General features: G+C 44.0%; 2 protein-coding genes across 2 annotated transcripts; both read right to left on the minus strand.

Annotated features, from left to right (window-relative positions):
* Positions 1–860: 860 nt before the first annotated feature.
* On the minus strand, positions 861–16,313 carry LOC110539174 (peroxiredoxin-like). The gene is made up of 6 exons (XM_036939529.1): positions 16,301–16,313; positions 7,492–7,625; positions 5,947–6,044; positions 5,373–5,495; positions 1,647–1,777; positions 861–1,390 (listed from the first exon to the last, which is right to left on the minus strand). The coding sequence occupies exons 1-6, from the start codon at positions 16,311–16,313 to the stop codon at positions 1,305–1,307; spliced, it is 585 nt and encodes a 194-aa protein (XP_036795424.1). The 3' UTR covers positions 861–1,304.
* On the minus strand, positions 16,089–24,077 carry LOC110538481 (riboflavin-binding protein). Its single transcript, XM_021625330.2, has 6 exons — positions 23,922–24,077; positions 22,945–23,152; positions 22,687–22,780; positions 22,358–22,486; positions 22,132–22,228; positions 16,089–17,740 (listed from the first exon to the last, which is right to left on the minus strand). Exons 2-6 carry the CDS (start codon positions 23,105–23,107, stop codon positions 17,369–17,371), a joined length of 855 nt encoding a protein of 284 aa, XP_021481005.2. The 5' UTR covers positions 23,108–23,152; positions 23,922–24,077; the 3' UTR covers positions 16,089–17,368.
* Between the last annotated feature and the right edge of the window lie 1,898 nt (positions 24,078–25,975).

Genomic DNA, 25,975 nt, shown 5'->3' on the forward strand with positions numbered 1-25,975 from the left:
TTGTGTGTGTGTGTGTTCGCAGGTGGGAAGAGTTAACCAAACTATTTTGCCAATTAGCGGACTGTCAATAAATTACGCAATGTAAATGCGAATATTTTCATGTTGTACACCTGTTAGTTCTCATTGTGTTTTACATTTTTGTATTATCATTTCTACAATTTATAGTTGGTTTGAGGTATTTAAGTCATTGACATTTGCAGCTATTAGATTTTTTTTACATATTGTCCCATGTACATTGTGTAATTTAGCAATGGTCCCTAACTAGCCTCATTGGTACAGCATATCCAAAGGCAACCCAAGCACAGGCATTACAATCTGGTAACTTGCAGCTACACTCCGAATTAATGATTACTTGTGTACTGCCAGCTGTGGGGAGGATTGAAACAAACCCAACCTTAATTTACATTGTGATGCAGTCACGACCACAAGTCCCACAAAACTCAGTTTTAGATGAGACTATGACCAAAATGATCCTATATACACATTATACTAAATTTAGACAGCATAATGAATGTTTATGACTCGATGCCACATAGGCTGTTTTCTAAATGAGAAGTTGTTTTTTAGGGGCAGTTGCTCTTTAAAACTAATTTGTTTGTATTGTATCAATTAACAAAACCTATACAAAACCAATGCGTTCCAGAAAAACAGGCACATTGCTTGTTGAATATGTGCATAGCACCATCTAGTGGTTAGTAACTAAAGCTTACTATTAACTCTATACCAGTATTTATGTCATATTCCAATATAAATGTACTGAGTAAAACACTTGGTTTTAAACTATATTTTCTTTAAAAAGGCAAAAGCAACTTCCAAATGCCTCATCACTACAAACAAAACTAGAGAACAATTTAGCTAGAAATTCTGCTTTTTTATTAACATTCCAGTTCATACTCACATGGCACTGTTTGAATTGTAATCAAAACAAATCAAATGTTATTTGTCACATGCACCGAATACAACATGTTTACCTTACAGTGAAATGCTTAATTACAAGCCCTTAACTAACAATGCAGTTTTCATAAAAATATGTGTTAAGTAGAAGTTAGATAAGTTAAAAATAAAAAATCATTAGAGAACAGCAGTAAAATAAGCCCCGTGATGGAATCAACATCAAGCCTAATGCACAAATGATATATAATTTTCAAGAACTCTCACAAAACACATCCCCACTGACAGTGTAGTTGACACAGAATCAATGCGATCAGCAGACTCAGTCAGTCAGCGATCTAAATAACAACAGTAAGTGCTCAGTTAGTACCCTGTATAGACAGACATAGCACATCTAAGGAGGTGTGGATGGATCACTTCTGTTTGGAGAAAAACTCCTTGCTCTTCTGGATGTCCGGAACGATGGTGTCTCTCCCTGGTCTCCTTCCTGCTGGGCACACTGTAAAGAGAAACAAGTCACACATCTGCCCTGTGACCATACAGTGTATATCAAACACATTTGCTCACTAAATGTACTGTATATTCTAATAAGAATAGGAACTGAGGTGAAGAGGGGCTAGAGGTCAAGTAGCACTAGAGTGCATACAATGGAGGTCTATTGGTGCCTAACAATATGAGTCTCCTGCCATGTCCTGAGATGTCAGCACATGCTACTCTAAATCCCCTACCTGCTCTCTTTCCCCTCCTCCTCTTACCCTCTCCAAACTTGTCAGTGTGCTGGAAGGCCTGCACCAGGCACAGTGTCTCATCCACAGAGCACGCTTCTGGCAGGTCATTGATGGGGATCTGCCTCAGGATGTCCTTGTCACCAATCACAAACAGACCTCTGGACAGTAGTGTCATGACGTTGGCCTGGGGGTAGGTTTATGACAGTCATAAATACCTCTTCCCCACTTTTTCCTCTCTCTACCCTACTGATGTTACATTTGCAAAACCCTTGGTTAACATAGAGATTCTGGGAACATCAGAAGGTGGGGGGAAATGAACTATATTCTGGTAATCCGACCAATTGAACATATGCAGTGGTACTTAATGAATATGATGTCAGTTCGGTTGTCATCTGAGACATTCTCATCAATGATAAGATGACATACAGTGCCTTGCGAAAGTATTCGGTCCCCTTGAACTTTGCGACCTTTTGCCACATTTCAGGCATCAAACATAAAGATATAAAACTGTATTTTTTTTCCTCAGATTTCTGCCTCGACATAATCCTGTCTCGGGGCTCTACGGACAATTCCTTCGACCTCATGGCGTGGTTTTTGCGTTGACATGCACGGTAATCTGTGGGACCTTATATAGACAGGTGTGTGCCTTTCCAAATCATGTCCAATCAATTGATTTTACAACAGGTGAATTCCAATCAAGTTGTAGAAATGTCTCAAGGATGATCAATGGAAACAGGATGCACCTACAGTGCCTTGCGAAAGTATTCGGCCCCCTTGAACTTTGCGACCTTTTGCCACATTTCAGGCTTCAAACATAAAGATATAAAACTGTATTTTTTTGTGAAGAATCAACAACAAGTGGGACACAATCATGAAGTGGAACGACATTTATTGGATATTTCAAACTTTTTTAACAAATCAAAAACTGAAAAATTGGGCGTGCAAAATTATTCAGCCCCCTTAAGTTAATACTTTGAAGCGCCACCTTTTGCTGTGATTACAGCTGTAAGTCGCTTGGGGTATGTCTCTATCAGTTTTGCACATCGAGAGACTGAAATTTTTGCCCATTCCTCCTTGCAAAACAGCTCGAGCTCAGTGAGGTTGGATGGAGAGCATTTGTGAACAGCAGTTTTCAGTTCTTTCCACAGATTCTCGATTGGATTCAGGTCTGGACTTTGACTTGGCCATTCTAAACACCTGGATATGTTTATTTTTGAACCATTCCATTGTAGATTTTGCTTTATGTTTTGGATCATTGTCTTGTTGGAAGACAAATCTCCGTCCCAGTCTCAGGTCTTTTGCAGACTCCATCAGGTTTTCTTCCAGAATGGTCCTGTATTTGGCTCCATCCATCTTCCCATCAATTTTAACCATCTTCCCTGTCCCTGCTGAAGAAAAGCAGGCCCAAACCATGATGCTGCCACCACCATGTTTGACAGTGGGGATGGTGTGTTCAGGGTGATGAGCTGTGTTGCTTTCACGCCAAACATAACGTCTTGCATTGTTGCCAAAAAGTTCAATTTTGGTTTCATCTGACCAGAGCACCTTCTTCCACATGTTTGGTGTGTCTCCCAGGTGGCTTGTGGCAAACTTTAAACAACACTTTTTATGGATATCTTTAAGAAATGGCTTTCTTCTTGCCACTCTTCCATAAAGGCCAGATTTGTGCAATATACGACTGATTGTTGTCCTATGGACAGAGTCTCCCACCTCAGCTGTAGATCTCTGCGGTTCATCCAGAGTGATCATGGGCCTCTTGGCTGCATCTCTGATCAGTCTTCTCCTTGTATGAGCTGAAAGTTTAGAGGGAAGGCCAGGTCTTGGTAGATTTGCAGTGGTCTGATACTCCTTCCATTTCAATATTATCGCTTGCACAGTGCTCCTTGGGATGTTTAAAGCTTGGGAAATCTTTTTGTATCCAAATCCGGCTTTAAACTTCTTCACAACAGTATCTCGGACCTGCCTGGTGTGTTCCTTGTTCTTCTTGATGCTCTCTGCGCTTTTAACGGACCTCTGAGACTATCACAGTGCAGGTGCATTTATACGGAGACTTGATTACACACAGGTGGATTGTATTTATCATCATTAGTCATTTAGGTCAACATTGGATCATTCAGAGATCCTCACTGAACTTCTGGAGAGAGTTTGCTGCACTGAAAGTAAAGGGGCTGAATAATTTTGCACGCCCAATTTTTCAGTTTTTGATTTGTTAAAAAAGTTTGAAATATCCAATAAATGTTGTTCCACTTCATGATTGTGTCCCACTTGTTGTTGATTCTTCACAAAAAAATACAGTTTTATATCTTTATGTTTGAAGCCTGAAATGTGGCAAAGGGTCGCAAAGTTCAAGGGGGCCGAATACTTTCGCAAGGCACTGTAAACTCTACAGTGGAAAATCTACACATCAGAGTTATCAGATTAACATGGAATTGTTGTTCAATTTAAATGTTTGAATATTAAATTATTTGTGATGGGATGAAATGTGATTTTAGCTTCTAAAATGTGAGATTTGGGTTTTCATAAGGGCTCTGCTCAATCAGTGGTCCGCCCCTGTGAAGGGACATGGGCTATAAAACCTTTCAGACACACCCTCCTCTTCCTTCCTATATAAAGCCTTGACGACAATATAACCTCCTGTTCCGAGGATGTGAGGACGACGGTCCGATGTCGGAATGGTTAAGATAATAACTACAGAACGAAGCCAACATCAGCGTGAGCTTTGGTTGCGAATGGTATGAACTTTACACTCTTATTCACTACAGAAGTGATACCTCCTAGCCGTTGAGTTAGCAACAGCCGCTGCAAACGAGGGTTAGGAAGAAACAGACAGAGTATCCCGTCTACCCCACAACAACGTTACTACAACGGATTCAATTTAACAGCAGAGACATTCTTCAAAGGACAAAGGACTCGGTTGGGCAACACGGCCTTCCATCTACCGAAGCCCAGCTCAGAGTAAATATTTATTGCATTTTCCTTTTCCAAATGGGCGGTCATTTAGAATGCATTTAGATGCTGTATTTACGATAGCACAGCTTCGCCCTTTGTTCCTCAGTCTTCCCGCTCTTTCACTCAAACCAAGCCCCTTTTCTTTTGTGTAACAAGCTGTCATATCTGTTCCGCCCGCTAGGGACGTTTTCCTTTATGGCGTAATTTGTAATCAAGTTATGATTTAATTATGTGTAATTCTGTGTGATTAGTTAGGTATATAGGAAATAAATAATTAAACCCAATTTTGTATTGCTGGTTCAACTTGTTAGCCAGGGTTCGTGCAGAAAACCAAGAATTTACAACTTTCAGATGAGACTGAATTAAGATGACGATTAATATTGACTGCTATTGCTGTAAAATATTACTAGGTCTTTAAGAGTTTATTTGGAAGATAACAGCTCTATAAATATTATTTAGTGGAGCCCGACTCTCTAGTTAATTACATTTACATGATTAGCTCAATCAGGTAATATTCATTACGGAGAAATTATTTTATAGAATAGCATGTCATATCACTTAATCCGGCATAGCCAAAGACACAACAGTAGGGAGGAAGGTTAGAACAGGTAAAGGGTTGAGCACTGTATAAAGGTCAGGAAATGGACAGCTCTGAGTGAGAGTGAGTGAGAGTGAGAGTGAGAGTGAGAGTGAGAGTGAGAGAGAGAGAGAGAGAGAGAGAGAGAGAGAGAGAGAGAGAGAGAGAGAGAGAGAGAGAGAGAGAGAATAGGATTATAAGACTTGTCCCAGAGCTTGGTAACAGACCTGTAGGCTATGCCCTCATCCTCCTTCAGTACTCCGTAGTCCCTGGAGATGGCCTGGGTGGGGTCAGCCAGCAGAGGGATCTTCATAGGGCCCAGACCTCCCTGTTTATTTTCTGTGTTGATCCTGCACAGGAGGGGGAGAGAAAGAATCACTATTACACACACAATAAATACAGGACTGTAGGCAAATGCACTGCACGCCTGCATGATTATTGATGACTTGAACAGTGGCCGCTACACATCTGCTGTGTATCTGGAGCTGAAAACCGACTCAGTCAGTCTTCCAGGGTCTTATCACAGCTACACAGGCTGACAGGAGAAGCTTAACTCTGGGCAGGGTGGGGCTTCAGGACCCTATGCAGCCTAGTGCATTTATTTTCTGGATTCCTCTTCACAAACATGAAAATGATTACCTAACAATAGCCACAAGTTGGGGTATTAAGTTAGATATATGCAGCAATATGCAAAATAATTAAATAAAAACATAGATTATACAGAAGGACAGTAGAGGATAAGATTCTGGTTTGTTTTCCTATATCAGTATTTTCCATATATGACCCTAGTATAGGTCTCACCAGGCCAGGTGAATGAAGTGGGAGTCTGTAGAGGCTGCCAGGACCTCACAGTCACTCTTCCTGAACTCCTCAGCACGTTCACTGAAGGCCACAATCACCTGACGTGAATCAGAGTGGAAAACCTTGGTTAACGGCATTACAGGCCAATAGACTTAATATTTAGAGAAGGGCATTAATTGAGCTTAAAGTAAAATTAATGTTTGAGTACTATAAGCCTAGCCTTGCCACAAAATGAAAGTGTGTCTCGACTAAGAAAGCTGACATTTGGATTTCTTGAGACATGAAAACCTGTTGTTGAGAGTCAGGAATCTTTGACAACACTATTGTCTGCCTCAAAACACTCGAGCACATGCCCGAAGCACATGACACACTGCACAGTCATGCTTGAGGTTGAGGAATTGGTTTCTTTGTAAAGTCCTCATGCAGCAACCTCTCAATGAAGGACACCATAATATTTGCACACAAGTTTGTTTTCAAGTACCCATTGCTGCGACGATAGGACAGTTCACTGAACTCACTGCTCCAAAGGGGAACTCTAAGCTGCAGATAATGACCTTGAGAAAAATGTACTTAAAACATGATATAACAGAGGGATATTATAATCATATCCTATTGTATTATTTTTTAACTCACATCAAATTTTTATAATTGTTACTTTAGGCTTTGAATAGATCATCTCAGACCTGTGAGCAGATGATTTTCCCCCACATGACACAGCAAGAAAGTAGCAGAGGAGAATCAAACACAGAATACTAATTGTTCTGATTACCAAATAAAACCAGAAATCTGTCTCAGAAATCTTTATCATGAAACATGAACTTCAGATAAGAGTTTGGTAGAGTTAAAGCTGGTATTAAACATGAAAGGAAACAGTCACATTTGGTTAAACTGTTCTTCTATCAATCTACTGCATTCCAAACACTGTAAGATAAAATGTGTAGTCTACAATAGCCTAATAAAAGAACACTGCAGTTCACACACAGCCAACAACCAAACTAACCTAGGCTGTCTGATCTATTTCCCTCTCTACAGTGTAGCCTACTCTAGCTAGTCTGTCAGCAGTTTAATAGTGTCAGTTTGACTGTCAGTAGAGTGTAGGTTTATGTTATTGCTACTTTCTCAGGTCACTGCCACACAAGTAAGAAGAGATAGTACCAGTGTCTGAGTTTGTGTCAAAGAAAGTGCACAATTAAGTGGCAACATATAGACTAGGCCATTACTGCTGTCAGAACACGGACATAGTAACTAACTGACCAGTAACTAAAAGCTGAGGAGATGCAAATCCCGCGAGAATAGGCTGTCTCAGCTTTCTGTAAGTGAAGAATTTGATTGACGTTATCAATCGCGGAAAATGAATATCACAGAGTTTCTAAACCCAGACACACAACATCGCGAGACTCCCGAGAAAATGACCAAGCAGACTAGGCCGGAGTTTGAGAAGTCAATGAGAGAACTGAAACGTTCTTCCTTAGTTGTTAATTTTCTAAATCTAAAGGCACAACCTAGATTCGAGTCAATGTCTTAAGTAGTTTAACATATTATTACCTGAACTTCGTGAAAGTGTCGAACTGACACATTTACATTTTCGTCAAAAACCGCTTTATATCCAAGGTATGCCTTTGAATTTACGGCATGCACATGCGCAGTTTGGCGCGAGAAGAGCGTTAGACCCGATTTTGCTCATGAGTTCAGCTAGCAAATGTCGCCATGACATCGCCTACCAGCGTGATCGGTATTTCTGTTGTAGAAGTAGTTTCTGCCAATCTTCCAACTGTAGGTTACTGTCTTTTGGGGGGATATGCCACACTCATCCTAATCGGTACTAGGAAACTCGGAAATGTCCGACTTGCTGATTTGTTAAACGCAACACGTCTATAACTACAACTACATTGAACAAAAATATGAATGCAACATTTAAAGTGTTAGTCCCATTAGCTGAAATAAAAAAATACCAGAAAACGTCAAGGCCGCACAAACAAGTCAAGCCGAAATCAAGGATCGGTAGGATAGTCAGTTTTACGAGGGTATGTTTAGCAGCATGAGTGAAGGATGCTTTGTTGCGAAATAGGAAGCTGATTCTAGATTTAATTTTGGTTTGGAGATGCTTAATGTGAGTATGGAAAGAGCGTTTACAGTCTAACCAGACACCTAGGTATTTGTAGTTGTCCACGTATTCTAAGTCAGAACCGTCCAGAGTAGTGATGCTAGATGGGCAGGCAGGTGCGGGTAGCGATCGGTTGAGGAGCATGCATTTAGTTTTACTTGCATTTAAGAGCAGTTGGAGGCCATGGAAGGAGTGTTGTATGGCATTGAAGCTCGTCTGGAGGTTTGTTAACACAGTGTCCAAAGAAGGGCCAGAAGTATACCGAATGGTGTCGTCTGCGTATAGGTGGATCAGAGACTCACCAGCAGCAAGAGCGACATCATTGATGTATACAGAGAAAAGAGTTGGCCTAAGAATTGAACCCTGTGGCACCCCCATAGAGACTGCCAGAGGTCCGGACAACAGGCCCTCCGATTTGACACACTGAACTCTATCTGAGAAGTAGTTGGTGAACCAGGCGAGGCAGTCATTTGAGAAACCAAGGCTGTTGAGTCTGCCGATAAGAATGCTGTGATTGACAGAGTCGAAGGCCGTGGCCATGTCGATGAAGACGGCTGCACAGTATTGTCTGTGTCTTTAGTTAAGATGATTTATTTTAAAAAGCCTATGTGATCTATAGGCTTAGAGAGCTTCATAAGCCATTTATTCAATTGTGTTGTTTGAATAGTGTGAGAAGACCACAACATTGGTGAGAATCACAACATAGGGTACAACATCAATTCTAGCTCTTAAATGCATATTTCGGTATTTTGGCAGAGTCAAATGAATTCGTGGATACCATTTTTATGCCTCTGTGTTCAGAATATAGGAAGTTAAGAGGTAGTTTCGCACGCCAATGCTAACTAGCGTAACTAGTGTAAGTCTATGGGTATCTGCTATATTGGATGTACAATTTTCAATTGCAGTACTATTTAGTCTGCAGTTATTATTCTGTTACCAATAATATTTAGATGTTAATAGTGTCTTCTGTTACAATTATTGTGTCTCATCTTTGAACTTTTAGGACAGAGACTTCAAAACCTTATTCCATATGATTTATTTTTTGACTGTCTTTTTTTGTTGCCATTTATGAATGTGTAATTCAATTTGTTTCTATGGACAAAAGTAGTAAAGGCCAAATTCAATATCAAATTCTTAATAAAATAGCAAAATGATCCATGGTATCAGCGGCTTAGACTTTAAGAAATAAAGCATAGACAGGCCTAATGATTTTGAACAATGATTTTACGAGCAATGTATTCTACTGCTGGAGTTCAATGACACTGCCCCCTAAAACAGGCCTGTCAGAGCCTGAAGACCCACTGTGTAAAATGATGTAGAGCTACAGATAACTGCCAAAATAAAGGAAACACCGCCAACATAAAGTGTCTTAATAGGGCTTTGGGTCACCACGAGCCAGAACAGCGTCAATGCACCTTGACATAGATTCTACAAGTGTCTGGAACTCTATTGGAGTGATGCAACCCATTCTTCCACGAGAAAGTCCATAATTTGGAGTTTTGTTGATGATGGTAGAAAATGCTGTCTCAGGCGTCACTCCATAATCTCCCATAAGTGTTCAATTGGTTTGAGCTCTATTGACTGTGACGGCCATGGCATATGGTTTACATAGTTTTCATGCTCATCAAACCGTTCAGTGACCACTCGTGCCCTGTGGATAGGGGCATTGTCATCCTGTGGGGTCATAGCTATGGTAGACAAAATAAGGACGTGCCCAACAATTTTATTCATGACCCTAAGCAGGTGGAAAGTGTTACGTTCCTCTGCGTACACATCACAGACAAACTGAAATGGTCCACCCACACAGACAGTGTGGTGAAGAAGGCACAACAGCACCTCTTCAACCTCAGGAGGCTGAAGAAATTTGACTTGTCACCTAAAACCCTGACAAACCTTTACAGGTGCACAATCGAGAGCATCCTGTCAGGCTGTATCACCGCCTGGTACGGCAACTGCACCGCCCTCAACCGCAAGGCTCTCCAGAGGGTGGTGCGGTCTGCACAACGCATCACCGAGGGCAAACTACCTGCCCTCCAAGACATCTACAGTGCCCAATGTCACAGGAAGGCCAAAACGATAATCTAGGACAACAACCACCCAAGCCACTACGGTTTCTGGTTAAGGAATGTTTAAATCGTTACTATGGGAACGACATCTTCAACGCACGTTCTAATGAACTCGCTCACCGAATCATCGTATTCGTCAATATTGTTGTTTGACGCAATACGAAACATATCCCAGTCCACGTGATGGAAGCAGTCTTGGAGTGTGGAATCAGATTGGTCGGACCAGCGTTGAACAGACCTCAGCACGGGAGCTTCTTGTTTTAGTTTCTGTCTGTAGGCAGGGATCACTTTAATAAATGGATCACTAGTCACTTTAAACGATGCCACTTTAATAATATTTACTTATCTTACATTACTCATCTCACATGTACATTCTGTACCTTATACCATCTACTGCACCATGCCTGTGCCGCTCATCCATATGTTTATATGTACATATTCTTATTCCTCTCTTTAGATTTGTGTGTATTAGGTAGTTGTTGGGGAATTGTTAGATATTACTGCACTGTCAGAACCAGAAGCACAAGCATTTCACTACACTCGCATTAACATCTGCTAACCATGTGTATGGGCGGCAGGGTAGCCTAGTGGTTAGAGCGTTGGACTAGTAACCGGAAGGTTGTGAGTTCAAACCCCCGAGCTGACAAGGTACAAATCTGTCGTTCTGCCCCTGAACAGGCAGTTCCCAGGCCGTCATTGAAAATAAGAATTTGTTCTTAACTGACTTGCCTGGTTAAATAAAGGTAAAATAAAAAATAAAATATGATTTGATTTGATGGTGCAATGTTAAATGCTTAATTAACTCCGGTACAACACCTATGTGGAAGTACCTGCTTTCAATACACTTTAAATCCTTCATTTACTCAAATATTTCCATTATTTTGGCAGTTGCCTGTACATTCTGTTTATAATCTCTATATAATGTACTGTACATGGGCAGAAACATGATCTATCAATCCTAGGAATTATACAGAAGAAGGAAAGGATGAGAGTCTGCCTTTCGGCAGCAGAATTGGAGAGGGTGGAGCAGGCTGTGTTTTGCTGTCTATCCTTTCGGCAGCAGAATTGGAGAGGATGGAGCAGGCTGTGTTTTGCTGTCTATCCTTTAGGCAGCAGAATTGGAGAGGGTTGAGCAGGCTGTGTTTTGCTGTCTATCCTTTAGGCAGCAGAATTGGAGAGGGTGGAGTAGGCTGTGTTTTGCTGTCTATCCTTTAGGCAGCAGAATTGGAGAGGGTGGCGCAGGCTGTGTTTTGCTGTCTATCCTTTAGGCAGCAGAATTGGAGAGGGTGGAGCAGGCTGTGTTTTGCTGTCTACCCTTTCGGCAGCAGAATTGGAGAGGGTGGAGCAGGCTGTGTTTTGCTGTCTATCCTTTCGGCAGCAGAATTGGAGAGGGTGGAGCAGGCTGTGTTTTGCTGTCTATCCTTTAGGCAGCAGAATTGGAGAGGGTGGAGCAGGCTGTGTTTTGCTGTCTATCCTTTAGGCAGCAGAATTGGAGAGGGTGGAGCAGGCTGTGTTTTGCTGTCTATCCTTTAGGCAGCAGAATTGGAGAGGGTGGAGCAGGCTGTGTTTTGCTGTCTATCCGTTCGGCAGCAGAATTGGAGAGGGTGGAGCAGGCTGTGTTTTGCTGTCTATTCTTTCGGCAGCAGAATTGGAGAGGGTGGAGCAGGCTGTGTTTTGCTGTCTATCCTTTAGGCAGCAGAATTGGAGAGGGTGGAGCAGGCTGTGTTTTGCTGTCTATCCTTTAGGCAGCAGAATTAGAGAGGGTGGAGCAGGCTGTGTTTTGCTGTCTACCCTTTAGGCAGCAGAATTGGAGAGGGTGGAGCAGGCTGTGTTTTGTTGTCTATCCTTTAGGCAGCAGAATTGGAGAGGGTGGAGCAGGCTGTGTTTTGCTGTCTATCCGTTCGGCAGCAGAATTGGAGAGGGTGGAGCAGGCTGTGTTTTGCTGTCTATCCTTTCGGCAGCAGAATTGGAGAGGATGGAGCAGGCTGTGTTTTTCTGTCTATCCTTTAGGCAGCAGAATTGGAGAGGGTTGAGCAGGCTGTGTTTTGCTGTCTATCCTTTAGGCAGCAGAATTGGAGAGGGTGGAGTAGGCTGTGTTTTGCTGTCTATCCTTTAGGCAGCAGAATTGGAGAGGGTGGCGCAGGCTGTGTTTTGCTGTCTATCCTTTAGGCAGCAGAATTGGAGAGGGTGGAGCAGGCTGTGTTTTGCTGTCTACCCTTTCGGCAGCAGAATTGGAGAGGGTGGAGCAGGCTGTGTTTTGCTGTCTATCCTTTCGGCAGCAGAATTGGAGAGGGTGGAGCAGGCTGTGTTTTGCTGTCTATCCTTTAGGCAGCAGAATTGGAGAGGGTGGAGCAGGCTGTGTTTTGCTGTCTATCCTTTAGGCAGCAGAATTGGAGAGGGTGGAGCAGGCTGTGTTTTGCTGTCTATCCTTTAGGCAGCAGAATTGGAGAGGGTGGAGCAGGCTGTGTTTTGCTGTCTATCCGTTCGGCAGCAGAATTGGAGAGGGTGGAGCAGGCTGTGTTTTGCTGTCTATTCTTTCGGCAGCAGAATTGGAGAGGGTGGAGCAGGCTGTGTTTTGCTGTCTATCCTTTAGGCAGCAGAATTGGAGAGGGTGGAGCAGGCTGTGTTTTGCTGTCTATCATTTAGGCAGCAGAATTAGAGAGGGTGGAGCAGGCTGTGTTTTGCTGTCTATCCTTTAGGCAGCAGAATTGGAGAGGGTGGAGCAGGCTGTGTTTTGTTGTCTATCATTTAGGCAGCAGAATTGGAGAGGGTGGAGCAGGCTGTGTTTTGCTGTCTATCCTTTAGGCAGCAGAATTGGAGAGGGTGGAGCAGGCTGTGTTTTGCTGTCTATCCTTTAGGCAGCAGAATTGGAGAGGGTGGAGCAGGCTGTGTTTTGCTGTCTATCCTTTAGGCAGCAGAATTGGAGAGGGTGGAGCAGGCTGTGTTTTGCTGTCTATCCGTTCGGCAGCAGAATTGGAGAGGGTGGAGCAGGCTGTGTTTTGCTGTCTATTCTTTCGGCAGCAGAATTGGAGAGGGTGGAGCAGGCTGTGTTTTGCTGTCTATCCTTTAGGCAGCAGAATTGGAGAGGGTGGAGCAGGCTGTGTTTTGCTGTCTATCATTTAGGCAGCAGAATTAGAGAGGGTGGAGCAGGCTGTGTTTTGCTGTCTATCCTTTAGGCAGCAGAATTGGAGAGGGTGGAGCAGGCTGTGTTTTGTTGTCTATCCTTTAGGCAGCAGAATTGGAGAGGGTGGAGCAGGCTGTGTTTTGCTGTCTATCCGTTCGGCAGCAGAATTGGAGAGGGTGGAGCAGGCTGTGTTTTGCTGTCTATCCTTTCGGCAGCAGAATTTGAGAGGGTGGAGCAGGCTGTGTTTAGCTGTCTATCCTTTAGGCAGCAGAATTGGAGAGGGTGGAGCAGGCTGTGTTTTGCTGTCTATCCTTTAGGCAGCAGAATTGGAGAGGGTGGAGCAGGCTGTGTTTTGCTGTCTATCCTTTAGGCAGCAGAATTGGAGAGGGTGGAGCAGGCTGTGTTTTGCTGTCTACCCTTTCGGCAGCAGATTTGGAGAGGGTGGAGCAGGCTGTGTTTTGCTGTCTATCCTTTCGGCAGCAGAATTGGAGAGGGTGGAGCAGGCTGTGTTTTGCTGTCTATCCTTTAGGCAGCAGAATTGGAGAGGGTGGAGCAGGCTGTGTTTTGCTGTCTATCCTTTAGGCAGCAGAATTGGAGAGGGTGGAGCAGGCTGTGTTTTGCTGTCTATCCTTTAGGCAGCAGAATTGGAGAGGGTGGAGCAGGCTGTGTTTTGCTGTCTATCCTTTAGGCAGCAGAATTGGAGAGGGTGGAGCAGGCTGTGTTTTGCTGTCTACCCTTTCGGCAGCAGAATTGGAGAGGGTGGAGCAGGCTGTGTTTTGCTGTCTATCCTTTCGGCAGCAGAATTGGAGAGGGTGGAGCAGGCTGTGTTTTGCTGTCTATCCGTTATGCAGCAGAATTGGACAGGGTGGAGCAGGCTGTGTTTTGCTGTCTATCCTTTCGGCAGCAGAATTGGAGAGGGTGGAGCAGGCTGTGTTTTGCTGTCTATCCTTTAGGCAGCAGAATTGGAGAGGGTGGAGCAGGCTGTGTTTTGCTGTCTATCCTTTCGGCAGCAGAATTGGAGAGGGTGGAGCAGGCTGTGTTTTGCTGTCTATCCTTTCGGCAGCAGAATTGGAGAGGATGGAGCAGGCTGTGTTTTGCTGTCTATCCTTTAGGCAGCAGAATTGGAGAGGGTTGAGCAGGCTGTGTTTTGCTGTCTATCCTTTAGGCAGCAGAATTGGAGAGGGTGGAGTAGGCTGTGTTTTGCTGTCTATCCTTTAGGCAGCAGAATTGGAGAGGGTGGCGCAGGCTGTGTTTTGCTGTCTATCCTTTAGGCAGCAGAATTGGAGAGGGTGGAGCAGGCTGTGTTTTGCTGTCTACCCTTTCGGCAGCAGAATTGGAGAGGGTGGAGCAGGCTGTGTTTTGCTGTCTATCCTTTCGGCAGCAGAATTGGAGAGGGTGGAGCAGGCTGTGTTTTGCTGTCTATCCTTTAGGCAGCAGAATTGGAGAGGGTGGAGCAGGCTGTGTTTTGCTGTCTATCCTTTAGGCAGCAGAATTGGAGAGGGTGGAGCAGGCTGTGTTTTGCTGTCTATCCTTTAGGCAGCAGAATTGGAGAGGGTGGAGCAGGCTGTGTTTTGCTGTCTATCCGTTCGGCAGCAGAATTGGAGAGGGTGGAGCAGACTGTGTTTTGCTGTCTATCCTTTCGGCAGCAGAATTGGAGAGGGTGGAGCAGGCTGTGTTTTGCTGTCTATCCTTTAGGCAGCAGAATTGGAGAGGGTGGAGCAGGCTGTGTTTTGCTGTCTATCCTTTAGGCAGCAGAATTGGAGAGGGTGGAGCAGGCTGTGTTTTGTTGTCTATCCTTTAGGCAGCAGAATTGGAGAGGGTGGAGCAGGCTGTGTTTTGCTGTCTATCCGTTCGGCAGCAGAATTGGAGAGGGTGGAGCAGGCTGTGTTTTGCTGTCTATCCTTTCGGCAGCAGAATTTGAGAGGGTGGAGCAGGCTGTGTTTTGCTGTCTATCCTTTAGGCAGCAGAATTAGAGAGGGTGGAGCAGGCTGTGTTTTGCTGTCTATCCTTTAGGCAGCAGAATTGGAGAGGGTGGAGCAGGCTGTGTTTTGCTGTCTATCCTTTAGGCAGCAGAATTGGAGAGGGTGGAGCAGGCTGTGTTTTGCTGTCTATCCTTTCGGCAGCAGAATTGGAGAGGGTGGAGCAGGCTGTGTTTTGCTGTCTATCCTTTAGGCAGCAGAATTGGAGAGGGTGGAGCAGGCTGTGTTTTGCTGTCTATCCGTTATGCAGCAGAATTGGAGAGGGTGGAGCAGGCTGTGTTTTGCTGTCTATCCTTTCGGCAGCAGAATTGGAGAGGGTGGAGCAGGCTGTGTTTTGCTGTCTATCCTTTAGGCAGAAGAATTGGAGAGGGTGGAGCAGGCTGTGTTTTGCTGTCTATCCTTTCGGCAGCAGAATTGGAGAGGGTGGAGCAGGCTGTGTTTTGCTGTCTATCCTTTAGGCAGCAGAATTGGAGAGGGTTGAGCAGGCTGTGTTTTGAAAATGTCAAGTAGTACATTGTGGTATTATTGATGACTATTACATTATTATTTTAAAACAACCATATTGAAGGCTGGTGGTGTGGTGCCTTTGTAATTTGAACAATACATATACTATATTTATTCACTCCCATAATCAAACTGTCAAGCTGTCTGCCAGCTTGAGCTGGACTGGTGAGAACATCAGAGATGGACTGACCCTGCGGCCATGTTTGGTGATGACATCATCCTTGTAATACACAGTGTTCTTATCCTGAGGTGACAGGTCAAACGGTTGGACAGTGCTGCATATGGAGAACACAGAACACATATTTGCTATGTGTTTTGATCTGGCAATTGCTCTAATAACAACACAATAGAACATACTAATGGAATGATTTTGAAATCCAGTGTTTATTGAGGATGTCAAGAAACAAAAGAACACCAAATAGGAATTCATGTCACACTCAGACAAACAGGTTCCCTTTTGGTCAACCATTCTATAGACATTCTATAGAGTTTGGCTCTAATTCTACTTCACAGCATCTTGAATGGCATTGCCTGAATAGAGTTCTGATGCATTATCATACTAACACAAAAGCCTTACTGGCATGAGTCATGTTTCTACATCAGCAGTCTAAGTCTGTCCTTTGCGCGGATTCTCTTTCTGAAATTCAAGACTTCCTCCAGCTATATAAAATACTTCATCATTTTTAACAGCTGACTGACTCCTATGGTTGCAGGATGGCAACCACTCTAATGATGTGGCTGTGCACCACCATCACAAACACCCTACCTCTCTCCTCCACTATCAAACATTTCATGACAAGAAAACAGATTACGTTATATCACGATAGTAAAATATGCCAAGCATGTTGACAGTTGTACAGGTATGTCTAAAAAAAGGTGTTTAGGATTGAGGAATAGAGGAATTTTGGACGCTTCTGTATGGATATGTATATCTCCTGTATGCCTAGTCTGATGGTAAAGTTACACAACTGCAGTTTAGAAACTACTGCAGTTCACTGATGGGTAAACACAACTCTACAGTATGATATGCACCGAGGCAGTCCCAGGCGCCTCACAAGATGATAGATATTTTCATTTGTAGGCCTACTAATGTAGCTGCAAGACTACATATGTTTATAATCAGCTTACATGACTGACAATTACATGCCAAACATTGATGGCGATCATGAATGGTGTCACCTGTTTTAGCAACTACTTTACTTTATTACATTTACTTTTACAGGGACAGTGGACATTAATCAACATTACTACTGTATAAATGTGCGAGTTTTAGCCAGCCGGCTAATTTTCAACTGCAGTCCCTGGGCCAAGTACCATGTAACAACAGACTGTAATACAACATGATGTCATACACTTTGATTGTAGCTGTTGATTGTTTAACCTTTCAGAATAATGTTACGGTCAATGTCACTATTCGTACATCATTTACACAGTGTTAAGGGCATGTCATGTCATAATGGTTTATATGTTTGGTATTACTTCAAAATATGGTGCGTCTCTAAGCAACATTTGATTGATGGGTTATAATGGTGCGTAATGACGAGAGGTACAGTATGTGAGGTAAGGTTAGTTATAGTAGCAAGATATGACAACCCCAGCTTGGGGACAGAGCTACAGATTCAGAGATCAGATTCTGTCAGTTCATCTACAGCCCACTCCCACTACCCTCCACATCATCCACCACGACCGAGCGTTTTCGCATCACAATGTTGCCGTTGCTCCTCCGCGCCTGCAGGGGCAGTGTGGCAGACTTGGTCTTGGGCTGCTTGTGGCAGGGGGCACGGTACTGAGGCAAGCCACTCTTTGTGGTGTCCAGCTCCTCTGGGTCTTCCTCCAGGGCCCTGAGGGCAGAGATCACCTCCCTGTCCGAGGGGCTGAGGGTCAGGCATCCACAGGGACGTCCACCATTACCATTGCTAATACCCTCACCCCCCTCCCGTTCCTCCTCCTCATCCTCCACCGTCATGAAGGCGTCCCCCCACAGGCTCTCACACAGGTCCCGGCCATGCTGGTACATCTGTGGTAGCAAAGAGGAAATCATTGGAGGTGTAGTTTGACATTAGATTCAATATGACCCTTATCTTCTCTGTGTGTTGCAAATTATACCTCTGATTAAGGCACTCATTTTAATTGGGACTATTGATTACACAAAGGTGTACCTTTTCTGAAAAAACAAAGTATTTGCCAGGCAGCAGCTGCCACTCCCACCTCTCTCTCACCCATCCATTAGTGCCCTCATCATACAGAGAAAGGCTTTTGGAGACATGGGGGACAGGCACACAAGGTCATGCTTCATCTGTCATCTAAAAGCCAGCTGATTGAGGGAAATAAATATGTTTTCCCCTTCACTTTAATCCAAATTCAGGTTTTAGGGCCAAAAAAACGAAGTCTAATGAAGTCTAAGCCTACATTTCTCAGAAAAGCTTGATATTGGAAAAGCTTATTAGTAGAATGGTAGACACCATGGGTCTACACATTTACAGATGTAGGATCTTAATTTGATCACTCTTTTTTTACTGAGAATTTTCCTGCACTGCAAGCGGTGGGGGCTGTGCTTTGGCAAGGTGGGTGGGGTTTTTTCATTCCTGTTTGGCCCTGTCTGAGGGTATCATCGGATGGGGCCACAGTGTCTCCTGAACACTCCTGTCTCAGCCTCCAGTATTTATGCTGCATTAGTTTATGTGTCGGGGGGCTAGGGTCAGTTTGTTATATCTGGAGTACTTCTCCTGTCTTATCCGGTGTCCTGTGTGAATTTAAGTATGCTCTCTCTAATTCTCTCTCTCGGAGGACCTGAGCCCTAGGACCATGCCTCAGGACTACCTGGCATGTTGACTCCTTGCTGTCCCCTGTCCACCTGGCCGTGCTGCTGCTCCAGTTTCAACTGTTCTGCCTGCGGCTATGGAACCCTGACCTGTTCACAGGATGTGCTACCTGTCCCAGTCCTGCTGTTTTCAACTCGGTAGAGATACTCTTAATGATCGGCTATGAAAAGCAAACTGACATTTACTCCTGAGGTGCTAACTTGCTGCACCCTCGACAACTACTGTGATTATAGACCTGCTGTTTTCAACTCTCTAGAGACAGCAGGAGCGGAAGAGATACTCTTTAATGATCGGCTATGAAAAGCAAACTGACATTTACTCCTGAGGTGCTGACTTGCTGCACCCTCGACAACTACTGTGAACATTTGAACATCTTGGCCATGTTCTATTATAACCTCCACCCTGCACAGCCAGAAGAGGACTGGCCACCCCTCATAGCCTGGTTCTTCTCTAAGTTTCTTCCTAGGTTTTGGCCTTTCTAGGGAGTTTTTCCTAGCCACCGTGCTTCTACACCTGCATTGCTTGCTTTTTGGGGTTTTAGGCTGGGTTTCTGTACAGCACTTTGAGACATCAGCTGATGTATGAAGGGCTATATAAATACATTTGATTTGATTTGAATGCAGATGAGCTTTCTTATTTAAATGAACTGATAACCCAATCTAACACACAATTATATTAACAGTATTACACTTTTCATGTAGCCTACTTTTGGCCAGATAATAGCTTAACCACAGCTCCAGCTACATTATGGACTAAGCATTTAAATCCTGTTGCTGAATGATTATTTTGCTGTGACATTATAGGTCAAATTAAGATCCTATATCTGTAAACTCTGATTCTCTGGGGAGTGAGTCATCACCACTTTGTAAGAAGTGCTACCGTTACAACTCTCCTCTCTCCTCCCTCCCCTCTCTCCTCCCTCTCCCTCTCCTCCCTCCTCTCTCCTCCCTCCCCCTCTCCTCGCTCCCACCTCTCCTCTCCCCCTCTCTCCTCCTTCCCCCCTCTTCTCTCTCCTCTCTCCTCCCTCCCCCTCTCCTCTCTCCTCTCCCCCTCTCTCCTCTCTCCTCTCTCCCCCTCTCCTCCCTCCCCCATCTCCTCTCCCCCTCTCTCCTCCCTCCCCCTATCCTATCTCCTCCCTCCCCCCTCTCCTCTCCCCCTCTCTCCTCCCTCCCCTCTCTCCTCTCCCCCTCTCTCATCCTGTCTGTCTGAGGGATAAGGAGTGAATGAGTCACTCAGAACATTTAGGAAGCACTGCTATATTGACTGTGTTAAAAGGACAGTGCTGTTGCTGTGCAGCAGAGAGCTACTAGCTGGTCTTATTACTAGCCTCCTCTCCTGGGGCGGCCATGGTCATGTGCCTAACCCTAGTGCCTAACCCTAACCTTACATTTGTTTTCATTAAGTTTTATGATATATACAATATTTTTACTTTGCTGTTGGCTGGATCTAGAGGAAATCGCTTAGTTCTGCCTTAAGGAGAAGATTCATCCCAATAAACGTCAACCTGCTGTTATCGCAACACAGGCTTGCCAGTCTGTGTGCATGTTAGTGCACAGTCACTGCCCACTTCAGAACCAGTGTTTGAGTGGAGAGCGTGAAGAGAGTGTTGGATTCCTTGTTGATGATGTTAAGAAGCCACAGAACATTGCTGTGGCCAGTGAGGCGATGGAGAGGAGCCAGCAGAGCTTACAGACGTTGAGGGAGAAAGCCAGAGAGGATCCTGGGAGAAGAGCCAGGGGGACGTTTTGATGGTTTGTACGTGTGTGTGCAGTATTGTGTGTGCATGTACAAATGCTTTTGTGTGTGTCTAGCTTATGTGTGAATGCAGTATGTGCATGTGTTTGTGTGTGTGTGTGTGTAGCCTATATGTGAGTACAGAATGTGCATGTGTTTGTTTGTGTGTGTGTGTAGCCTATATGTGAGTGCAGTAGCCAACATGCAAGTGTGTGTGTTTCCGTGTATTTATTTGCATCCTGCCTGTGCTGTGTACAGTGGCCCTGAGGCAGACTGAAGCATTGTCAGCTCGATTAGAGAGGACATGTGAATGGGTGAGGTGCAGTTAGATTCCCAATTCCTTTGTCTGATGAGGAATCAAACTGAACATTCCAGTCTAACCTACAAACTGTTTACCTCAAACCTGTTTACTATCTACTGATAAAATAATTGTTTTTTAACAGCTGAAGGTCATTAAAAGAGCCGTCATTAAAATGCCTGGACACAAATTGTTTCCAACCTCATTTGAGTTCCATTGAGTCAGTTGCTCTTAAGCAAAGGGTCAAACTAATGAATAGCATAAATCTGTGAAAATATTGTTATTGTGTAAACAATATATCTATTAGATAGTTGTTTTGTTCAAACATTCTGACTCCTCCTTTTGGGGTCTTTTGGAGGTCTCTGTATAGCAGGACCCTCATATTCAGAACAGATGAACTTTAATTGAATGGCCTCACAATAATTACGTTTTTATTTGGTATATTTGTGGTTCCCTGACCTGCCATTTCCACATAAACATACACACACTCCTGTCACCTCTCATCATCACATCCAACCACTGATTATGTGTGTGTGTGTGTGTGTGTGTGTGTGTGTGTGTGTGTGTGTGTGTGTGTGTGTGTGTGTGTGTGTGTGTGTGTGTGTGTGTGTGTCAGAGGGGGATGGTGTGGGGAGCTATAGGAGGACGGGCTCAGTGTAATGGCTGGAATAGAATCAATGAAACCATTCTTTTTTCATGTGTTTGATGTGTTTGGTACCATTCCATTCATTCCAATACAGCCATTACAATGAGCACGTCCCCTTACATCTCCTCCCATCAGCCTCCTCTGGTGTGCGTGCATGTTTGTGTGTGACTGAGGGGTTCACAGTTGGTCCCAGCTGTGCACAAGCCCTGGGTCACTCTGCCTCTTTTTATATCCTCCTCTGTCCAGTGGAGCAGTACAGAGCAGAGCCCAGGGGCGGACTGGCCATCTGGCATTCTGAACAAATGCCAGATAGGCTGGACCATTTTTTATCACATTGGGCCTGTCTAACTTGGATTTTTTGGGGCAAAATAATCATTATCTGGCTAATAATGGGGGCCTTGAGGAAAGAAATGGGCCGGTGTGGGGGCCTCAAATAAAAAAAATGGGTCAGTGTGTGGCCCTCAAGGAAAGAAATTGGCAGGTTTGTTAGAAATGCCAGGGCCAATTTCTGGTCCCAGTCCGCCCCTGGCAGAGCCCCTCCTTTATTCCACTGAGCCAGGCATTGTGTCCTTAACCCCTCACTGACCACTGAGACCAGCAGTACCAGTACAACTAACACTGACTCAGCTATACTACCATGATTCTTTGCTATGCCAGGTGTCCTTGCATGCCAGGTTTCTCTATCTTCCTACAGCTCTATCATAAGAGACACAGCTGGAGAAAGAGAATAGGACGGTTCTTAACTTCCTCAAAGAAACGAATCGTTGAGTCTAAATATCTCTTTTTGAAAAAAAAAACCCATATATATTTATAGCAAGGTTAAAACACAGCTCAACACAGCATTACAGCCAACTCAACATGGCTCCTTCCCATGAGACTGGCTGCTGCCCATCCAATCAACAGCCTACCTGCTGATACGACACACAGTTCCCAGTGCAGTTCTGTCCTCTGGGGTCTCTGGCCCAGTTACGAGCACATGTCATGTCCATCCTGCAGGCCTCATACCTGAAGAAAAATGTTATGTTGCAATGACCAGATGACAGATCAACATTTGATACTGCTGGATGATGTGATTAGCGCAGAGCCTTCAGTACAGTTTACATTGGGGACCCTAGATTATTGTAGTGAGCTCACCAGTCACGGCAGAAGCTGTGGCACAGTGGCACGGCCTGCATGGAGGACTGGAGGTGAGAGTGTGGCCAGCGGGCTGCATCAGGGGAACAACGGTAGAAACAGGTCACACGCTTCAGGAAGTCCTCACACCTGGTCATAGAGATGGATGAGAGAGAGAGAGAGAGAGAGAGAGAGAGAGGTGGGGGGGGGGGGGGGGGGGGGGGGTAGACCACAGCATGTAACTCTCTCTTTGCTCCAGCAGTGCAATGGTGTTGTCTTTGTTGACAGATTGAAAATATTGGTTATATCAGCTAGTCATGATCAAAGGCCGCTGTAAATTGCAGACTTACTTCGGGCTCAGTTTCCCACACTTGTCCCAGGGGCTGTTCTTCTCACTGGTCATGGGATTAAGATCCTGGATGTCATCCTCTGAACAACATGCATCTGATTAGAAAACAGATATGGATAGATTATGACCATGGGGAGACACCTCATCTCATAGGAGGATTGAGGATTTTGATAGCAAACTTCCAACAGCAGTTTTCTCTCTTTATCATGGTTTGATGATGCATGTTGTTGTCTTTAAAAAGCACAGTGCTCTCACTCACTCTCAGCATAGAGTGTGCACTCTTTCAGGTGAGGTTCCTGGCTGGGCGTGGTCTTCTGTCTACCGTCCTGTAGACACGCCCCCTCCAAACACAAAATGCGACCAATCAGGGTAGCCGCTAAATATGCACAGACCAATGGCAGGGAGTTTGACGTGATAGCCATTTCTTCAACCTGCGATACGTTCAGCTAGCCGGCTATAATCAGGACCTTGGACAGCGGAGCGGGAGACAAGCGGGTTCAGTGAACCATATAACATGAAGACCAGTTTTTAAAATAATGTGACATTTGAATGTTTCCCTATTGCCTATAGCACTAAAGATAAATTTTCCCTCAAAAAGGAGTAAGATCAACCACCACTGATCAAAGAATGTCTAGTCTGTCCATAACATAGTTTGAATTCAATGACGTGCCGTGGAGCATCTAGCCTAATTAAGGATGTTCAAGGATTGGTGTGATGTATGACACAGCCTGTGAAATATTAAGCTATAGCCTATCTAGCCATTGGATAACGCTAGGCATGCATAACAAAACCTGATTAAATCCTAAATATGGTATTTTCTTATGAACTTCCATTTAACTATTTTATAGAACATGAGTTACAGACATGTTTATCACATTTCAGAGTTTACAAATCGCGTTGTTAGATGTATAACAATGTAGGCTACTTATTGTAGGTCGTCTGTATGTAGGCTATCAGCTACAAACCTACAAATGACTGACTTTCTTTCAGTAAAACGATGACCATACCTGACAAACTCAACTATCAACTAATAATTTCACAACAAAATAATTAAGATTTGAACAAATGCAAAGATAGGCTACTGTAAAACCATGTTTGATTAGCTTTAAACAAAAATAACGGCAATGGCAAGATTTAACACCACAACATCCCAACTGCGTAGTTTGCAATCTGTGTCCATATGTTTATTTTCCACTATCGACAAAAATACTTTACTCCTCGCCTGCCTTAGCCTACCTGTCGGTGGGAGAAACCGTTTTCCTTTTGATTCTGCTTGGTCTTGTGCGACGTGTCTCCTCAGCTTTGGAATCGTCGTCGAATCAGCACCACTCTACGCAGCTCTTCCTCCGGGCTGACTGCTTGTTATGATCACTTCTTCCCAGGGGCAGCACGACAGTTTCTCACTGGTTTAACTGAAGGACATCTAAGCCCCTGGCCACCTCCCCCACCTCCTCCTCCGACCTCCCGCTTGCTGGTAATCCATATCACACACACACACACACACACACACACACACACACACACACACACACACACACACACACACACACACACACACACACACACACACACTAATTTCTATCATATACATTAGAAAGATATGTGTGGAGGTATTCCCATCCAGTATTGTACCATGTAATATGATTTGGCCTGAGCATATTATGTCCAGGTAGTGTCATTCTGTATCAAACGTACTGTCATTCTGTATCAAACACCAGTTACTGAAAAACACCAGGATGTGGTTGTCATTGGATTCATCAAATTGATTGGGTCCTATATGAACATGTTGGCGCTGCGTTGTCCTTGGTATAAGTGCATCCTCCACAAGTGCTGAGTCACCTGTCCTCCCCTCCTCCCACAAACCCAGAGGTCAGGGCTTTGTGTGAAGGGGAGGTGAAGGATGAGATTTGATACTGTATGATATGCTGAGCGCATTGGAATATATCTCCCTTCTGACAACCATTGCCCCACAAATAACTTCAATTTGCCACTTGCAGCAAAATCCACACTCCATTTATTTTTGCAATGAGGCATACATTTGTTTCAATGTTTTGATGTTTGGGCCTGTGTGACCTACTGTATGTTGGTGAAAATAGAGATCCGAACAGACACTTTGCCCAGTGCTCATCCTGTCCTGTAGTCTTGTCCTGTAATCTGTCACCCCCCCCCCAGACCCGGGGTGCCAACTAATCCCTGCCCCAGACTCCCTGTGTCGTCACTAGCCTTTTGGCCTCTTCACAGCAGATGGAGTTCCTTGTGGCCTAGATACGATTGCCTAAAACCAAGAACCTGGAATTATATAACAATAAGATATGACAATGAGATATGACAATAAGATATGGGAGTAAGATAATGACATTCGGATCCATTGACATTATTGGGTTTTGTAGCATTGGTGTGCAATACCTTGAGTCTTATATAAGTCCATTGTACGGTAGTTCCAGTGTATTCATAGAAGAAAAGGATGGAGCTTAATGGAGCAATAACATATAGTAGACCTATAGAATGCCTAGATTCATATCTTCCTATAGGAGGAGGATTCTACACATTTGCCTCACATGGGCTCAAATTCACCAAACAGTTTCACAATCAGGGGATGAGGTGGCGAGAGGCAGACAGAAACAATTTCCATTTGGCTATTAGAAGGTGAATAATGATATCCTTTGTGTGGGAGCTATTCAGGGACCAATGAAATGGGGGACAGAGATTTGCATTGCTGTGAACTGTTGTTTTTAATTAACCGCGAGGTTGCCGGGAACCAGTCCTAGAGTTGGCAAACAGTGTAGCGATCCTTGTTGTCTCGCTAATTGCAAGACATTCTTTGCTTTGATCCACTGACCCATTTCTTAGGCTTTTGTTTTCTGATCGGTTTAAGAGTGGTGGACAACTAAAGGGGAAGACAACTCAAAATACTAATCTCATAGTCCCCCTTTTGAATTTCCAAACAAATAAAAAATATTAGTTTAGTCTGTGTTGCTTTGCAGAGGCTGTGTAGTGTGATTATGTAAGCTAAGAGAGGCTACACACAACCTGATCTCTCACGCAATGACAAGTGAAATACAGACGGATTGGAATTCCAGGCCAACAGAATGTGGCCTGAGTATAACTTCCTCAAGACTGGACCCTAGAAATAATCTGAAAAATATTCTGTGAAATTACAGAATATTGATAGTGTTACATACTTTATATGATAAAAAAAAAAGAAACTCTTTATATACAGTGCCTTCGGAAAGTATTCAGACTCCTTGACTTTTTACACATTTTTGTAGGTTACAGCCTTATTAAAAAAA

The sequence above is a fragment of the Oncorhynchus mykiss genome, chromosome 12, assembly GCF_013265735.2.
Source record: "Oncorhynchus mykiss isolate Arlee chromosome 12, USDA_OmykA_1.1, whole genome shotgun sequence".
Classification (NCBI taxonomy): domain Eukaryota; kingdom Metazoa; phylum Chordata; class Actinopteri; order Salmoniformes; family Salmonidae; genus Oncorhynchus; species Oncorhynchus mykiss.